The 18,817-nt window shown below is 33.2% G+C and overlaps 5 protein-coding genes across 5 annotated transcripts; 2 read left to right on the top strand and 3 right to left on the bottom strand.

Moving 5' to 3' along the window:
• Nucleotides 1–1,632: 1,632 nt before the first annotated feature.
• On the top strand, nucleotides 1,633–2,226 carry ksh (transmembrane protein 167A-like protein ksh). The gene is made up of 3 exons (XM_065354983.1): nucleotides 1,633–1,775; nucleotides 1,856–1,965; nucleotides 2,038–2,226. The coding sequence occupies exons 1-3, from the start codon at nucleotides 1,773–1,775 to the stop codon at nucleotides 2,138–2,140; spliced, it is 216 nt and encodes a 71-aa protein (XP_065211055.1). The 5' UTR covers nucleotides 1,633–1,772; the 3' UTR covers nucleotides 2,141–2,226.
• LOC135839108 (ras GTPase-activating protein 1-like) lies at nucleotides 1,970–7,903 on the bottom strand. Its single transcript, XM_065354982.1, has 19 exons — nucleotides 7,691–7,903; nucleotides 6,859–7,055; nucleotides 6,632–6,781; nucleotides 6,352–6,558; nucleotides 6,075–6,277; nucleotides 5,779–5,999; nucleotides 5,589–5,700; nucleotides 5,359–5,519; nucleotides 5,122–5,283; nucleotides 4,944–5,056; nucleotides 4,754–4,873; nucleotides 4,564–4,684; nucleotides 4,273–4,493; nucleotides 3,989–4,193; nucleotides 3,799–3,914; nucleotides 3,576–3,730; nucleotides 3,338–3,504; nucleotides 3,141–3,266; nucleotides 1,970–3,069 (listed from the first exon to the last, which is right to left on the bottom strand). The coding sequence occupies exons 2-19, from the start codon at nucleotides 7,041–7,043 to the stop codon at nucleotides 2,992–2,994; spliced, it is 2,823 nt and encodes a 940-aa protein (XP_065211054.1). The 5' UTR covers nucleotides 7,044–7,055; nucleotides 7,691–7,903; the 3' UTR covers nucleotides 1,970–2,991.
• Nucleotides 7,904–10,538: 2,635 nt separating this feature from the next.
• LOC135841744 (uncharacterized) lies at nucleotides 10,539–12,891 on the top strand. Its single transcript, XM_065358889.1, has 2 exons — nucleotides 10,539–10,935; nucleotides 11,273–12,891. Exon 2 carries the CDS (start codon nucleotides 11,316–11,318, stop codon nucleotides 12,579–12,581), a length of 1,266 nt encoding a protein of 421 aa, XP_065214961.1. The 5' UTR covers nucleotides 10,539–10,935; nucleotides 11,273–11,315; the 3' UTR covers nucleotides 12,582–12,891.
• Ir8a (Ionotropic receptor 8a) lies at nucleotides 12,885–18,791 on the bottom strand. Its single transcript, XM_065358895.1, has 9 exons — nucleotides 18,660–18,791; nucleotides 15,659–15,758; nucleotides 15,402–15,573; nucleotides 15,138–15,321; nucleotides 14,803–14,924; nucleotides 14,578–14,728; nucleotides 14,087–14,256; nucleotides 13,855–13,979; nucleotides 12,885–13,726 (listed from the first exon to the last, which is right to left on the bottom strand). The coding sequence occupies exons 1-9, from the start codon at nucleotides 18,753–18,755 to the stop codon at nucleotides 13,581–13,583; spliced, it is 1,266 nt and encodes a 421-aa protein (XP_065214967.1). The 5' UTR covers nucleotides 18,756–18,791; the 3' UTR covers nucleotides 12,885–13,580.
• On the bottom strand, nucleotides 16,335–17,846 carry LOC135841743 (uncharacterized). Its single transcript, XM_065358888.1, has one exon. It carries the CDS (start codon nucleotides 17,749–17,751, stop codon nucleotides 16,483–16,485), a length of 1,269 nt encoding a protein of 422 aa, XP_065214960.1. The 5' UTR covers nucleotides 17,752–17,846; the 3' UTR covers nucleotides 16,335–16,482.
• Nucleotides 18,792–18,817: the final 26 nt, after the last annotated feature.

Raw genomic sequence — 18,817 nt, 5'->3', positions numbered from 1 at the left:
TTCCTCAGGTCAAAATTAGCTCGAAATCCTATCGCGTGAGCGAATATTTTAGAATATTCGACCGAATTTATTTTAAGGTTTAATCGAACCTATTACAAAAATATCAACAAAAGAATATTTAATACTGCTCTTTTTAAAATAATATGTCACAAAAAAGAGTAAAATACGTATAATGAGTAAACTCACAAACAATTTAGAATCTTCTCTTATTCTTAATTCAGTCGCACTTGCAATGTGATAATATGTCAAAATCCAATACGTTAGTAAAATATTGAAATTTATAGCATTTTTAAAATTAATTACTACATTAAGCAGCATAATTCTTCAACTTTGAAAAATAACAACAAAATATTAAAAGTTTACTTCTATAACTCTGAGAGTTGATGACCGTAGCACTAATTAACGCTCGAATGCTAATACCTACTTACAGATAACAAGGCCTACGTACCTACTGCTTTAAAAAAGATTTTGACAATCGTTTAACAGTTAACACCTTGTGATGCTGGGAAGAGTTGAACAGATCTACATTTTGAAGTAAATTAATTAAATATCGAATTGATTTAATAACAATAAGCTGGCTTGGCTGAAAAACTGTGTAGGTACATCTACATATCAGGTAGGTACCCTTTGGCCTTTTTCGTTTCAATGCAACATTATTTTTTGAAATGTGAGAAAAATACAATTTGTCACATTTTCATTAAGTAGGTACCTATGCAAATGATTCAATCATTGTAGGTACTTAACTCATATTGAAAAAAATGTTGCATTACAAATTTTTACAAAAATTATAATCTCATTCTAGAGTAAAGTACGTGATATGATCTTGTCTTGCTTGATAAAGTTTTCTCAAAATTGGTTCATTTTCTTTTTCAAACACAGCTTTTTTGCGCCTTGCCGGTTGCCGATCAATACATTTCTGAGTACCAACTTGACGCATAAAATAAATTTCAAGTCGAGCTCCTGTGTTATCAGAACAAGAGCGGGAATCTGGTCGATTTGTTGTGATGTGAATGAAAATGACGAGTAAGAGTAAATAAATGAAAAACGTATTTTGCAATAATAAATTATATTATCGCGTATGATGAATGATGATTGATGAAGCAAAAACAGCTATAAAATTAATTTTAATTTTCAAAACATTCACCCTTCACAAAATCACAAATATCTTATTTAATTATCAATGATCAATATTGAATGTATGTATAGTATATGGGAATTTATTTTGCTTCCATTTCTTGAATAACAATAAAGACAAACATAATTACTAATTAATTTCAGAAGAAAAAGAAAACGCCAAACGGTTTCCTTTTTTTGGTGATGTTGGTGTTTGGTGTATTTACTGTATTTACATTTTACAGATTTGCAGCATCTTCTCACATTCTTAGGTACATATTTGTGATTCAAATTCAAATTCGATGTTTTTTCTTTCTTTTTTGAGTTTTTCTCACCAACCTCGCCTTCGCAGAAAAAAAATTAAAAATAAAAATTTTTTAATTTTATAAATGGTGGTATTGTAACACTGTCAATATTTGCACGTGAACTACTTTTTAAACATTAATTTTTGGCAACACTTGTTTTAAAAAATAATACACATACAAAAAAATGTTTTGCTGATAATGAACGTAGATGATATAAATTTTTATGGAATAAAATCATTTTTATGTCTATATATTTTTATTCGGAATGTAAATTAATTTATTAAAACTGTAACAACAGTTTAAAACCAGAAATCATTTGCTTCATCGGTACGTTCCGTATGCTCCTCAGTCAGTATGGTAAGTTTTCACAAACACTTGATTGATACTATTGTTTTTTGTTTCTTTCTCTGTTAAAATGTGTTCTGCTGGTGTTTCAGTCGGCTCTGTTCAATTTTCAAAGTTTGCTCAGTGTTTTATTACTCTTGATTTGCACTTGCGCTTATGTTAGATCAATCGTTCCTAGTATACTCGATCGGAATAAAGTCGGGTAATTAAAACCAACACAAAACATTCTATAATTATTATACGTAAACGATTAATTCATTTCGTCGGATTACAGATTACTTGGGACATTTTGGAAATTAGCACGGATCGGCGAACGTAAAAGTCCATATGTTGCAGCATGTTGTGTGATAATGGCATTTTCCATATTATTTTCTTGATGCTGACGTTATTTTACTGTGATTTACTGTTAAAATAAAACCTTATAAATGTAATGTTTCATATAAAAGGACGATGAAATCCAAAATTTCAGTTTCCATATTTATTTGATTATTTGTTAGTCATACTTATATCAGTTATACACGTAATTTAAAAGAACGGTAAAAAAAATTTAGGCAGTTAACTAGGCCATTAAAGCAAATTTGATCATAAAGTTAATGAAAGTTTTTGAATTTCACTATTAATAATTAAGATAATTCGTTAGTAAATAACACGGATACCACTTTTGCAAACAATAATTACATCAAATTTAAATGTTGATGAAAGACTAGAAAAATATGAACATAAAAATAAAACAGTATAAAAACAGCCAAGCTACAGGTTTGTTCATTTTAAATGCAATAATTCTAAAAGCAATGTCATCATTTAGAATTTGGAATATAATCGACTTAAAAAAACAACAATCCCAATAAAAGCCACTCGAATAAAATGAGCACAATAATTAGATAGTAACATAGGAAACATCTAAACTTCTACCAAATTAAACTTATCACTACGCATATTACCAACGCAATATGAGTTTTTTTTCTATGTTCGTTAGTTACATTGATCAATGTCGAAACTTTAAATAACCCATCTAATTTGTATTTTTTTTTTAATGGATATAAAAAATGATACAATCACTTCTTTAAATAGTAATCCATGCAAAATACTATCCTAAGAAAGTAAATTTTTGTTGTTTAGAAAAATGTGATGCAACGTCATCTAAAAAACATTAAATATAAAATTTGTCTCGCAACAGTCCTTTAAATCGAACACATACATATCTTCAGACTAATAATTGAGAAAACTCTTATCTGATAATTTCTAAATATTTTTGCTTATGTTTACTGAGCATGTCTGTTACAGTTACCAGTTTCTTTAATGACACCTAAAATTCAATAGACGCTAATTAAAACAATTGATTGAGGTATTGAAAAAAATATGTGTTCAAAACAATACCTGAGTTTTACTTAGAGTCTGCAGCTCTTTCAAATGAGACGTACAAATATGATGTAATGTAGCTAATTCTCGAGCTGAATCGCCTTTGATTTTATCATCAATTGAATCTGGTTTCTCTGAAACACTCTATTAGGAGATGTATTAAGCCAACGTAAGATACGCTGAATAAGAAATGAAATTACAAAAACCTGACTTACTGATAATTGATCGAGGAATATAATCATGCGTTCTTTGTTCTTCAATATGAAAGGATTCACGACTTCCATATAGGGCTCTTTGCCACCGAATTCGATTAGGTTTGCCAAGTTTTGTAAACATTTCGCCACCATCACTAACGAACGTGCTGCCGTTGATGATGGTGAATCTACAAATCCAGTAATAATTATATTATATTTTACCAACGACGCAGCTTGAAAAGCAACTTTTTACAAATACCTGATATAAGGTTGAACTTTCTCGGATTCAAGATCGCCGGGCACAATAATCTTAAGAATACAAAGCCGGAGACAACACGAGTACGAACAAGTCGTTCATGGGGCCATTTATTCATCACCGATCGTTGTAAGCAGCCAAAAATGTATCTCAAAGTTCTAATGTATGAACGCCGGATTCATGAAACGATCAAAAAATGTACATAAGCAGTTGTGATTATACTCACCTTGGACACGCATCAACGGACATGAATATTGATAAAGTGACTTCGTCGAGCACTTGCAAAAGAAATTCTGCATTACCACAAGCATCATCTGGGGAGTCCATTTTACTCGGATTCAGCTGGAAAAAATGTAAACCAGAAGGTCATAAACCGGACACAATAATTAGAAAACAATAATTTCTCGGTAGCGAACCTCGCAGGATATTTTACTATCCAATAATTTGGAAATTGTATCCTTCAATGCAGCCTGTAGAAATGAAGTACAGACTGATTTCATGTACAGGTCCATAATAGTGGTGGTGAGAGAGGCACCTCGAAATAACGTTGATGTTTCGTCTTCCTCATCGATTTCTGCTTCGTTTAAAGATCTCAATAAATCGGCTTCTTTTTGCTCATATCTACGAAAATAACGTCAGGTAATATTTTGAAGTTCTTGATAAGTACATTAAAAGGTGAAAACTAGAAAATAATAAGCACCTGAATATTCTGAACAATGCGTTGGCTAAAGGCATTCGATCCAAATGGCAGGCATCGGAAAGAGCTTTCACAGCTTCAAGATCGGGATCAAGAAGTAATTGTAACATAGGTGAATATTCTTCAATAGGCATGATTAAATCATGCAAATATCGGATTCTCAAACGAACAGAGCCCCATTCTCCAATCGGTGTTATACCAGATAGCGGGAACCAATCTTCGCTCTAAAACAATCAAGAAATTAATAGATTATACGAAAAAAAACAACAAAAAAAAACAAAAATGCGAAACTACCTCGTCTCCATTAGTTAAAGTATTCAAATCCACCGTCAATTCTGCTACTTCGGTGTCTTTGGATCGTTTTCCTTTATTATACAAAGTTATGGTGAAAGTCAAGACATCGGGTGGGACATCACTGAAAAAACATCGTTTATAAAATATTTATCATCAGAACTTCTGCAGGGAATAGATAATTTTTTCTTACTCTATGGTAAATTGTTCATCATTGAACGGTTCTCCGCTGTTTTTAACTTTGGTTTTGGCAACTTTGACTTGATTTAAAGATATTACAAAATACGGATTTGGAGCTAATTTATATGGTAATCTGAAGAAAAAAAGAAAAATTGATGCTATCCATGCGAAAAATGTCATTTTTGCTTCAAATCAGAATGTACCTGTGAGCATCCAAAATATGCAATTGCAAGCACCGTAGTTCTCTTAAATTCTGGGCCTTTGGGGACCTCGAAATTTGAGTGATACACCTGGTTCTTAATGCACTGATCCACTCCTGTAATAAGAACAGAAATATTACACAAGCCTAAATGAAATATTTTTATTGAAGGGAATCAGTACTTGAAACTGCTCCAGTGAGCCCGCAGATAAATACGTGATTGTAGCCAGACATGGAAGGGCTCGTTCAACTAATTGGAAGCAATGCGGCCGATCGAATACACTATCGTCGACTTGATATAAGTATGCACAACTTAAATCAACTAAACCTTTGGGTTTTGTTCGCTAGAATACATGACATATCCAAGATTTTTCAAAGATGTCTTCAAAATTACGATAAAACTCTTTGAAAATATTTACTTTTGGATTATCGTAAAAATAAAGATGAGTATCGGTAGAACCACTGGTGCCACTGCCACCTCCGGTACTGTTTCCATCAAAACAAATCAATACAAAGTACAAAGATTTCCATTTTTTATTCTTTTCACTTTTTTTGAACAGATATCCCTGCATTTTCATTCCTGAAAAATGATCCTATTATAGCGAAAATTTCAAAGATGATCATAAAATCAGTACTACTCTCAAAATACCTTTCATTTTTTTCAAACCAACTTGTTCTCGACACTCTCTCAAAGTAGTATAAATTTTTTCAGCTTGTTGGATTTCTTTTGGTTTTACAGGTGCATCAGTTTCAGAGGTTGTCTGCAAAATAGTATACGTAGTTGAATACGAATGAAATGGCACATTTACAACAAAAAAAAACTAAGGCTGTACACTTACTCTGCAAACAGGTAACACTAATGTATGTCCTTCGACAATTTGTTCTTTACAGTAACGATTAATTACAGCATCCAAGCACTCGAATGTACGTCCTCCCATTAGGTATCGAACACCTCGTTTTTCGATTCGAAATCTCTGTATCTGATTGTTAATGTGGAAGAATAGAGAATAATCGCCGGGTGAATTATCACTAGGTCTGACGAGAAAACTTCCAGGACCAGCTTTGTACAACATACAGAAAATTTTCAATACTGTATGAGGTATTTCAGGTTAAATGGCATACAAATTAAAATTACCTTTAATGAGTAAATCAACAGCATCGGATTTTATAAGATTTGGATGAAACCAATTGAATACGGTATTGGGATCGATGTTTTCATCAAGGTCTTGAACTAGCTCGCGAAATATCAGTCCTTGTTCGCCAGTTCGATGAGCTGTGACCCATAACCAACCATCACCCATATCATTGTGAACGAAAAATATGTCACCTTTTTGAAACCTGATTCAGAATTCAAATGCTGACAGTGTATAACTGTATAATGAGATATATACAGCGAAAAAATTCAAACCTACGTTAATTCATCGGTATCCGGCATTTTTGTGTATGGTAAAATTGCAACTATTCTTTTTTTATCATTAACTGGTTCTGGGGGTGCGACAGGGTATATTAAACGTTCTCTTTTCAAGAGATCAGATCGATGAGTGTAGTAGGCAATCAGCTCGGATAAAGAATCAAATTGCCTCCCTCCTATATAGAAATCTCCACAAACTGCTGTAATTCTGCAAAACATAAATCAATAATTAATTACCGTTTCTACTACTTTTCCTATCGCTACCGAAGAAAACTATTCACCTGAAGTGATTAATTCCAGTCTTTCCTAAATAAGATAATACATAGGATCCAGGTTTTCTGTCACTTTCTCGGGTCAAATAACTGCCAATTTTATTAGCCTGGTATAATCTTTCCTCGGCCAAGTAACGATCCAAGCGACCATGATACCATCTGAAAAATTGAAACGCAACATTAGCCATAAGTACAATAGAGATTACACGTTTAATTGTACATATTAATCGACATACAAGTAATCTGGAGGTGCTGAAATGGAACCATTATCAACAGTGTCATCTTCGGTTTCGTTGACAAACGGATCAAATTCTTCTAGAGGTAATATCGAGTCTAATCCATCATCACAACCATTATTCATATAATTATTAATCTTATCTCTATGTGGAAGACTAGCACCACCTCGAATGAATTCAGCCATTCAGTTTCAGTTCTACAAAAACAAAATACCAACATTATTAAAAAAAAGTATAGGAGAAAGTCATTTGTTTTCAAATCCGTTCATAACTTATTATTTAAGATGGATCGGAAACCTTTGTTTACAATTAATTTTCATTGCTATGTTGCCCCCTCAAACAAACAATTTTGAACGGATTTTAATCCCAAGTGACGTGAAATAATCGTAAAAGCTTCTATTTTTCAAAAATGAAGCCCTCGTAGCATATTTCTGCTTCGTTTTTGAAATACAGGCTTTCTTAGCTCGTCACCTCTTACAAAAGAAATGGGCAAATTCTAGTCATCTTTCTGAAGAAAAGAAAAACTCAAAATTTCCTAAAGTAGGGAGAATTGAGCCACGAGGGCTTGATTTTTGGAAAAGTAGAATGATTTGTGATCATTTAAAAATATTTTCGATGATAATTTATTCAATAAATACTATGCGAAAACCGTTGAAATGAAGTGTAGATATTGTAAACAAAGATTTCAAATCATTCGGAAAAAAAAAGTCTTCAACGAATTTTATTCACGAATAGCTTAAAATTATCTTAAAAGCCTGTACTTTTCAAAAATGAAGCCCCCATAGCTTATTTTTGCTTCGTTTTTAAAACACAGGCTTTTTTAGCGACTCACCTCTTGTATGGAAATTGACAAATTTCAGTTCAACATTTTCATCTATGAACATCTGGTGAATAATTATAATATTTACTTCATTCCAAAGCTTGAAGTTTTTACTTTCAAAATATTATAAATTCATTTCAAAATATGTCCTAAAAAAAGGACTAAATTGAATTTCTAAAGACGTGAACTTTTGAAAAAAAAAGGTCAATCTCTTATCAGTCATTCACTCGTGAAGCGAATCGTACTAGATCGTACAACCGAATATCTCACAATGGTGTTTCTATTTTTTTTTTTTTTTTTTTTTGTCAATCTCCAAAAGGAACAGGATTTGATTTTACTTCATTGCATTCAAGTGTTTCCACACTTTCCACCGTGTTTCATTTCATGTTCCGATAATAATTAGTATTAGCGATAGAAATTTCAAATTTTCAACTTCAGCTAAACTAAAACTGTTTTAAATTTCAAATTTCAATACGCACTTGAACAGTCTGTTGAAGTTGAACATGAAAAAAATGAACACCAGTCATTTGCCAAACCAAGTTTCAGTTTGGAAAAAAGTCTGGTGTGTGAGCCATTTATGTAAATTGTAAAGTGTAGTGTAATAAATGGCAAAAATAATAATTTTTTCATTCACAAAAAAAAGTGATTTAAAATTGATAAAATTACAACAAGATTTACAAATTCGGAAATGAATTTCTATTCTAATTCTGGCTGAGTGATCCACCAAGGTGAGCCGGGTTTAGAAAACATTCCCAGCCTGCCTAAATCAAGAATGTTGAAAAAATTCGCATGTGAGTTTGGAAAATTTGGAAACATTTGGTAGGTAGGTATCTTTTATCGACAAAAAATCGAATTTCGCTCTGCTCAATTATTAAACATCGCCGCACGATGATCCGGATGATCGCCGCCAAATAGCGCTACAACTGAGAATTTCGGTAGGTAGGTACCTACGTATTTTTTATTATTAATATTATTTTTAGTGGAAACCGTCGCTTGCCGGTTGGGACAGATTCTAAATAAATTATAAGCACCTACCTACTTTCTTTCAAAAAAAAAAATCAAACCCTAACCAACTTCACGAAAACGAAAATTATATGAGACGAAGGCCAACATAGGTTGGGCAAGCTGCTGGGTAAGTCTAAGTACTGGCAAATTTTACAATATTTAGAATAAACAGGGCGGGAAGAGCTGAAAAGCTAGGCTAATATGGGTAGATAGCCGAGACAAAACTAAAAATTCGTCAGTCGGCAAATTCTCAAAAATTAATGCTACTAGTATTTCGTTTGAAAAGTCAGTTTTACAATTCGGGGAAAATTTTTCGAATTTAAAGAATTATTAGATAATTGTGTTCTTTTTACACGGATTTTGGCAGATTTTCGAGAATCTGGATTTTTGCAGATTTACAATCAAGAATCAACGTGAATCTGCTGATCGAGGTAGGTATTACATATTTTTGAAAATGGATTTTGGATTTCACTTGAAAAAATAAAACTTCTGAGGTTTTGAAAGTTGGTGCATGAATGGAATCTAAAAAGTGTTGAAAAAAACTTTTAAGAACATCTAAAATTCAGATTTTTGAAAATCTGCCAAAATTCGTGTAAAAAGAACACATCTTTTGACTATAAAAATCAGTAGGTATAAATTTTTCAGGATAATTTGGATCATTGAAAATGTTGCTCAAGTAGGTAATGCTGATTGCGTAAAATTTGATCTTCATGCTTCAAATTATACACATTTTTTAAAGCTTCTGCCCCTTCGCTCGGCCTCGTTTACTTTTCTGATTCAAAATTTAAAAAGTCATCACTTAAATTCTAAAATTTCAAAGGCAAAATAATAATCTCCTCGAAACGAAAAAATATTGTTTTTTACCTCCCCCCCCCCCATACGAATTTTCAGAAACTTTTGCCCTCGCTTCGCTCGGACTTGTTTGCTTTTCTTTTTCACAATTGATATTTCTGGGGGGAAAACCATCATTCACACTCTATAAATTTTGAAGCCAGCAAAATTCATTACTTATTAGGTGATTTTGAGGAGTTTTTCGAAATTCCAAAATATTAAAAGAAAATTAAAATAGGTATTGCATGAGCGGAATGAGGGTGATTTTTTTTTGAATTATTGCGTTTGAAAAATATTGGATTTTTTTAGCAATTTTGGACACAAATTTATAAATTTCAGAGTTGTCAATTCTCAGTTCGTCATTGAACACTTCAAAATTGCAAACTTGCAAACTTTGTCACTCAAAATCAAAATTATCAACTTTTGCCAAATTCCAAAACGCCTAGGAGGGTAGAACACCCCTGCCTCCGGTCTTGGTCACTTCGCCCATTACGTAGGTGAGAACATGGTCGGAGAATGGAAGATCCCAAAACAGAGTTCGAATTAAAACGGCGTTAAAAACAAAAACAAAATTGAGTTCGAAACAATAAAAAAAGCTTAGTGAATCAAAAGCTCGGTTTAAAACATGTTCTTTCTTTTTTTTTTTTTTCACAAAACTTCCATTTTTATTTTAAAACATATTTTTTTAGTCAGTTTTGCTTGTATTATTTCAATAATTTTATGAAAAAAGATGATAAAAATGGCAAATTTTTACTTAGTTTTTTTTGTTCTAAACCTTTCTTTTGTGTTTCAAACGCGTTGGTGCTTAAAACTTCAAAAATTAGAATAGGTACATAGATTAAAACATGTTTTTGTTCCAAAAATTATTAGGTATACTTACCTAATGCTAGATTGCTAGACAAGCCGTCTGGGTTCTGGGTTCTGGGACCTCGCTAGGTGGTATTTCCTCTGCTGGCTCAGCTCATCCTGTCACCCCCCCCCCCTTTACCATGTGCTGCCCGGCTCCCTTCACCACCCACTATGGTATGGTCTTTCCGCTCCGTGTCTGACGCGAACGTACTGAAAACTATTTGTTTGTCTTCGGTTTATTCCATTTCTTAATCTTATCGTTTGTTTTGACTCATGACTGCGAACTGCATTGCAGGACGACGAAGAAGGTGCATTATTGTGTTGTAATTCAATGTGTTTCGTTAGAATCAATTGTGATAAGTACCTAAACCAATTGTTGAGTGTCTTCGTTTTCCACGAGACAGACGGAAGGAAACCCAAAGTTGGTGATATTTCAGTCTTTTCGAGTTCTGAGGAACGATCGTACGTCTTGACGTTGTCATCGGATAATTAAAACTGAAATAAATTAATTATCTATCCAGTACCCAATCATCTTCAAAGCTCCGAGAATACTTTTACTCGCAACGTCGCAAGTAAGTGATTTAAATGCTATATTCATCAATCAACTTCATAGTGGTCTAGTTCTCTTATTGGGAACTCCAAATTGATATCCACTGAGATGATTGTTCGGAATTTAATGCTACAAAATTTTCACATCGAAGGGTGCCGATTCCTTTTCAGTTTCACTCCTCTTATGTTGACATGTTGACAAATTCATTGATAAAAGTCGTTTTTTCTATTGACCGACACGGCCGCAGCATGTGGTTCAGAAATTATTATTGAATGATGTGAGAGATGAGCGAATCTGAAAGGGTGGCCTTCGTCGCGAATGTTAATTTTATGATAGTAATTAAATCCTTCTTGTTTCAGATTACCGGTTCAATTGTCATCGAGAAAATCATTCATCGCCATCATGATTACAAACGAAACGTTCACGGAACTATTCGAAAAGTTGGCAGTCACCGAAAAAGAAACGATTACCGTTCAAGGCCCACTCAAAACGGAATATAACAGTAAAACATTTTGGGAAAAAATTGAGAACGAGCCCGTTGTGATGCACAATTCCCAAACCATTGCCGCAGCTACTAAAAATATGATCGCCGGAATCCTGAACAAAGAAGATAACGCGCAGATTATCGACCTTGTCTTAAAATTGGCGTTCTATGTTGTCGAAGGAGACGACGCGCATTTTGTGTATGAAAAAAAGTTGACATTTGAAAATGTGAATTTATCAGAGAAAATATTCGGTGCCACTGTCCGTCGTAAAGTAAATCTGACCTACAATGGATGGTTCGAGACATGGTGCAAATTTCCAAATTCCCTCAACGAAGCGGAACTTAGTCTTATGCATTACTTGCAGCAGACGTCTAATAACGTTTGTATTTCTTACTGGGGACCGTGGTTGGCCACCATTATTCTAGGTCTTGACGCCGATAATGTGACCAGTGTGGCAAATAGCATCAACGTTTTGTTTTCAAAACTCTACCGTCTGTATCGAGGAATTGGGTTCAATTTTTCCGAAGTGAATATTCAATTGTGGGAAGAATGCTTGAAACGTATTAAAATAGTTGACTTGGATGAACCGAAGAAGAACGCGCTTTTTCGAGCCATTATACAGGTGTATCACGATGACAACACTGCAAATACTACCGTCGATTTACTGAATTTGACAATAATTCCATCCTTACGTTTTAAAAATATGGAACTTATTACATTGATCGATCAGTTCAGAAGGATGATAGGTTGTGGCCAAGTTGGCGCTCTAGTAGGTACGTTGTCTGCTGGAACGTTATCTTCTTGGAAGAACTACGTAAAAATGACGGAAACCTATTTAAATCCGAAGCATCCATCGGGTAAAGACCCGTTGTGGCCGTATGCGCGAGAATTTGACTCTACCGTATTCTTGGATATGTCGTATGAAGAGAATTACAGGCTTTGTAATATGTTAGCTATGATAATCGATCTGAATGAATCGTCATCGTATTCTTATCAAGGCAATAATATCGGACCCACGTACAAGAAATTAATTTCTAAAAAACTCATAAAGGGACTGAGCCAAGAGGATTATGATCACTGTAAGGAAATATGCGATTTACTCAAGAAAAAAGAACGTGAGATTAAAAGTAACGTTGGTCAAGACGTTATGACCAAGGCGTTAACAATGGTGCATCATAATTAAATTATTCTTGAGAAAACGGTTTTATTTTGTTTTAATGAATTAGCTACCTACAGCTATTTTAGTTTTACAATATATTTTGTTTTAATGCGTGTTTTATTGTTTTTACTATGTTTATCAACATAAAAAGCAGTTATTCGATAACTTTAGTTTTATTTCTTTTTTTTTATAATTCGATGCTCTGTTTGCATTACGTATACTAAGTATTTTCCTATTAGTAAGTATTATTTACATTGAGTAGATTTCTTCTTTTATAATATTCTCTGTCGAATACGTTTTATTTTTATTAAAAACTTGATTTATCATAACGGTACTCATTCGTGATTAATCGGAATATCTACTGAAAATTTTGAATTATTGACCCTGGACATAGAAAGAATCTGTGCCTCGTATCCCCCAGTTTTCCCGGTGTTATAATGAGATTCGGCATGCATTCGTACTCATTCGCTTATTCCCATACAATTAATTTTTGAGAAAAATCATCAATAAAAATTCAAAAGTGTTCCAATAAAATCATTTTTATTTAAGAAATTATGTTTCATATTTCCAGTCCGAGAAATGCGGAATAGTCTCTATCATCAGACATTCATGAAAAATTGATGACTCGAGTACTTGACTAAAATGCCCTTCACTACATATTACGAAGAATTAATTATCGACTTACAACGCCAGTGAAGTTTTATATTTTCATCACATCAATTGATTAATAATTGCTGACATTCTGTGATTTTTATCTACAAATGTGCTTAGATAAAGGAAAAATGAGGTATCATTTCATCGTACATATTTTATATTATGTATGTATATTAATTATTAACCGTTCCTCTGGACAAAAAAACTAGGTACGTAGTTTCTGAACTAGAAAAAGAAAACACCCACTTGATTTAGAATGGCAGCACCTACTCCTTTGTACAACTGGAGGATTTAGCATGGCTATAAACTTACCTACTTAAGATAAGATAGTATGCACAAATCGAATTTCGAATACTTTGGGTTCTGCATCTAATTTGGATGATTAGTGAAGAATAAAAATCTTGATGATTTTCGCTTTTTATGTTTCTTCATCCAGAATTTAAATCGTATGATTTCTATAGTCAAGGAAATCAGCGATAATAGTATGCCACAGAATAAAATAACAAAAACACCACCTGCGCAATTAAAAATTATTCAAGATGTTACGTACATTATCATTTCAGAAATGCAGTATACAATTAAGTAAGTACAAAAAAACCTAATAGGTAAATAAACTGAATAACATTTCAATCCAGAAACAAACCTAAACTATCCAATGTAATCGCTTCAGTATCGCCGTCGTTACTTGAACAAGCAGATAATTTAGATGTGTTCCAATATTTAGTGCTTAACCATTCAAAATATCGTTCTTCGTGTAAATCTAAAATTCTGAATCGTAATTTTTTTTAATGCTCGTCTTTTATAAACAAAGTAGACAAGTCTTACTACGTAACTACATAGGTATGTATTTTAAAGCGTACTTAAGATTTAAATACCTATTTTTTATTTCGTTTTTGAGATGGCTCTGTTTTTTGATAACAATAGAAAACGGCCTTTCTCCAAATATATCACCAACTTCAATTAGCCGACAGTCGTTGTACACGTTATATCGTATTTCGGATGCATCATGTATCAATGCAAATTCACCTTTTTCACTATCAAGAACCTAAAAAAAAAGACACCGAATTTATTAAAATAATTAGGTAATAGGTGATCCAAAAATTATGAAAACGTTTATTATGCTCAAGCCCAAGTGTACACAAATATTACAGGTAGGTATCTGCTATAACACAATACTACCTACAGTACATACCGCAGGGTCAAACGGAATCAATTTCGCTTTTTCTTTGTGTATCATCCTAACATGTAGGTAAAAGTATAACGTGTAGATACCTACTACATACGTGATTTAAATACAAAAATGGTGCCAATAACACAGAGTTAGGCGCTTACTACGAGTATGTACTATGTATATGTACCCACTTGCCTTTTGAAAACCCACAGATGCACTTGGCACTGGATTATTCAATTCGATGGCCCTCAGCACGTGGCTGTACTCTTCTTTAATTGGATAATCCCATATACGATACTGAGTCTCGTTTTCTTTACTTTGCTTCAAAGCCAAGTCCTTCCAAACGCTAAAATTCATGGTTTTTTTTTTCGTTTAATTATGAGAAATCTCTAATACGGATTACCGATCTCTTGAGTTCACCTGAACAAAATTTCTTCGGCAATTTTCATATTTTTGAAGTACGAATGAGCGTGAGAGTTTTTCACCACCGTAAATTTGATCCTTGTGTTGTGAGTGAGCTCCCAAAATGAGCTGATGGGAGCCTAAAATTAAAATTACATGGGTTACCTTCCGGTCCATATACTTTGATGAATCATTGCGAGTGATTTTTTTTGGGGGGGAGGAGGGGAAGGAAGGAACCAAAATTTATTTAGACGAGTACCTATAGGTATAATAAAATTTCCAAATACTATACGTTATTTTTACTAATATTCTAAAAATTAATTCGATTAATTCTAACGTAAAATACAGCATACCTGCAAACGTTCTACAGTGAGAAAAGCGGCCAAATTAGCTGTGAAGGTAGCCATCATCACTAATACAAATATCCAATATGCTGCAATTAGAAATTTATGCGGTGGTGAAAATGGCATTTCTCCCGTTCCCTGATTTGTAAATGTTGTAATTGCGAACCAAATACTTTCTCGGAAAGTGAACTCTCTTCAAATGAAATACATTAGCGGATATTGGTGAGTATTCGAACAAAAAATTATACTCATTCATTCCATCTACCTACCTACCTTCTATTTTCCTCGTATAGACTCAATCTCTTGCAAGTCGGCGAGTATTTCTGTATTAACCAAATCGCTAAAGCTGTTATAAAGATTGTATTTACAATACTGAGCCATACTTCCATATTTAAAACTGTCATGAATTTGAAAAATGATGATTTTCTGATAGGTCTTCGTATCACTGAAAATACTCACTTAAATAGGTAACTTTGTAAACGTGCATAGTTGAGTGCTTGAAAAATATTTTAATCGACTAGTACACCTACCGATCGATAATCCTGAATTTTCAAAATAAGGAGTGACGAAATCAACTATTTCTGCTTTGGCTGCTGTCATTGATAACGGCGCAACTGCGATGTCAATTTTCTAAAACAATACCTAATTTGTAACTACATTTATTGAAGGAGTATAGAGTATAGGTACCGTAAGTAGGTAGGTTATTAAAGAATAATTTATTTTTATTTTGTAATAAGTAGAATTTCCTCTGCATTTTCTCACAATAAATATATTCAATCTAAAAAATATCGGCCCTCCCCTCGCTTTGAAAATATTGTTTTGAAATACCTACATTCATTTCTACATTTGTGTAGTAGACTCCTTTGTGATCGGAAATAGGCAACCACAGGTACATTATAGTACGTAAATTGCATTTTACATCGCGCATTAGGATACCTATGATGATTGATCTCTAAAAGCTTACTAGAAGTGATTTCAGAATAGAACACAGGTATGCCAACTAGTATGAGGTAATGAGATCTCCACACTGGAAAATAAAGTTTTTTGAAAGTACATACATTTGTATAGAATCTGAAGATTGAGATGTTCTATACATTTCATTTATTTATTTTTTCTTCACCAGGACTCAGAATATTTTTCGTGATTATGAATTCTTTTCGAGATATTGTCAGGTACATAAGGTACTAAAGCCAGCAACACTACGAGTACAACACTTATTATATGTATTAGAAAAATTTAAACTTTAAATTAAGCACATAGGTATATTACGTAAGTATTTCAGCAGAATCTTGGTCTAATAATAATAAAATCGATTACAAAAATGATTCACAGTAGGAAGATCTACATAGAAAGACTAAACGAACCCTCTTTTAATAATATCACGAAAGTTTTGTAAAACTCTCTCTGTTCTATGCGGTAGAAAAAGTTTTTTAGTAATATTTACATGTACATCTGTGGGTAAAGAAGGTAAAGGCAAATGTTTATATTCTTCATATTCCGGAGAAAATAAATCCAATACACAAAGCGGATTGCCAGTTTCTTCAACAGCCAGCATCCAAGGAAGAAACGAAGCGAGTAAGAAACACGACGCCAAAACATTATGCTTGAATTCTAATAGAATTTCGTTTTTCGATGGAATCGAGTTGTTGCAAGGAAACGCATTTTTCAGCGAATCGTAATACATATCAATCAGCGCATCCCAATATTCATCTCTGGTAGTCTGTTCTGCGTTCATGTACAAAATCAAACCTAAATCTATGGCTGGAGAGCAGTACCTCATGTTACCCAAATCGATAAACTTGACATGCACAGGGATATCCTCTTCGTCGTATTTGAACATCAAATTATTCCGTAAAAAATCTCCATGGCATAGCACAGCCGTTCGTTCTACTCTGGTATTGAAAATTGACTCGACGAATTCGTCAACATCCCCCACAAGTTGACGAATTTCATGTGCTTTTTCATTGTAGTACTGAGATTCGGAGGATAACACGTGAAGAATATATTCTACTAATGGCGGTGTAAATCCTTTGATGACTTTTGTTACAATGTAATGCGAATCTGCCAGACAATCTACCAACGAATAGAAGTCTTTCGTAGATTCCTGTTTCGCTTGATAAGAATAAGCATGAAATTCGCCTATCTTTTTCATCGCTAACATTAAATGTTCGATATCTAAAAATACCTTCGATGTCGTCAAACGGTAATGATTTTCTTGCAAATTCTCCATTATTATGCATCCTTCTTCCTGCTCGCCAAAATCCAAGCAACTTTGATAAAATTTAGGAAATAGGCTCGAAATAGAATCATCCATCGTTTTGAAAAACGGTATCACTTTGTTGAAAACAAAAATTTCGTTGGAAAATGTTACCTCGGTGAAAGTAGATCTTGCCCAGGCAGCTGGATAAATTTTTATGACGACTGATCGCAAGTGCTCTTGGGTTCCTTTTCCATCTTTGTGTACCAAACGACCGATCATTATATCCGACTGGTAGCCTTCGGTAAATCGCATGTTATCCAATTCAATTTTCACATCTTGGGTTTCGAGATCAGATTCGAGTCCGAACACCAAATTCAAATTTTTCTGCAGTGGAAAACGAACACACCATTCCGAACCGTTCATTTTTACGGGATTAAATTAAATGTTGTCTGTCTGGCTATGTAACTGGCTTTTACATAAATTAATATAGGTAGAGATACGATAAGAATAAACGGAAATTCGATAATACGTGAAAGTACATATCACAAATAAATATATTTATACAATTAGATTAGATTATGATAGCATGTATGCAAGTGATATATGTACATGTACGTTAGGTAGGTAGTTACAATGTTTTAACAATAATCTGAGTTGGTAAATGTACCTAGACCTACCATCTAAATCTGAGTACTTCGAGCCAAATGGTACATGGTACAGTATGATATCTCACCTACCAAATTAAATTTAATACTTATTTACTTTTCAATTGAGAAAAAAATAGATACCTATTTGCGTTGTTTGTCTTTCTCGTTCTAATACAGAAAGCAGAAACACATAGTAGTTACCTATGTACCTACATTTTAATGCAACACACAAAATTTCTGACGACTTGAAATAAAAAAATAAATACATACCAACAAGACGTAATAAAAATTGAGGATTGAAAAAAAAAATTTTCAACAATTCAGAAAATAAAATATTACTTTAAGCATTATGTACTTGATATTTTAACAAAAATTCTTCACGCGGCGAAATATTCTGTTTAAAAAAGTTGACAGCATTCTAAATAACGACAATAAAAAAAAAATCTCTCGTTTTTAAATAAATGTGAAATACATGCTTATCAACTTAAAAAAAATTACTATTACACTTCATTCATTAGGAATTTAATTAGGGAAACTTCAAATTTGTTTCATATTATGTACTTTTCTTGTTCAAATTATTCTTTCTTCCTCCACTCACCCGAAAAACTTCCGAACAGTACAAATACTTATTCCGGCAAAACCATGAGCGCCAAGTAGGTACTTTATTAAATCAACTTTACATACCTCAGTAAAAACATCTCGAAGAATTCCTTCATTAATTGTTTTTAATCCCATGGTATCTGCATCTTGAGACAAAACCAATTCATATTCGAAATTCATTCTTTCCGCCAGTGTTTGAATCAAATCTATGCAAAATCCTTTCCATTTCTCATTTGTTCTGT

The sequence above is a fragment of the Planococcus citri genome, chromosome 3 (assembly GCF_950023065.1).
Source record: "Planococcus citri chromosome 3, ihPlaCitr1.1, whole genome shotgun sequence".
Lineage (NCBI taxonomy): Eukaryota > Metazoa > Arthropoda > Insecta > Hemiptera > Pseudococcidae > Planococcus > Planococcus citri.
This window is presented reverse-complemented; position numbering and strand designations above follow the sequence as displayed.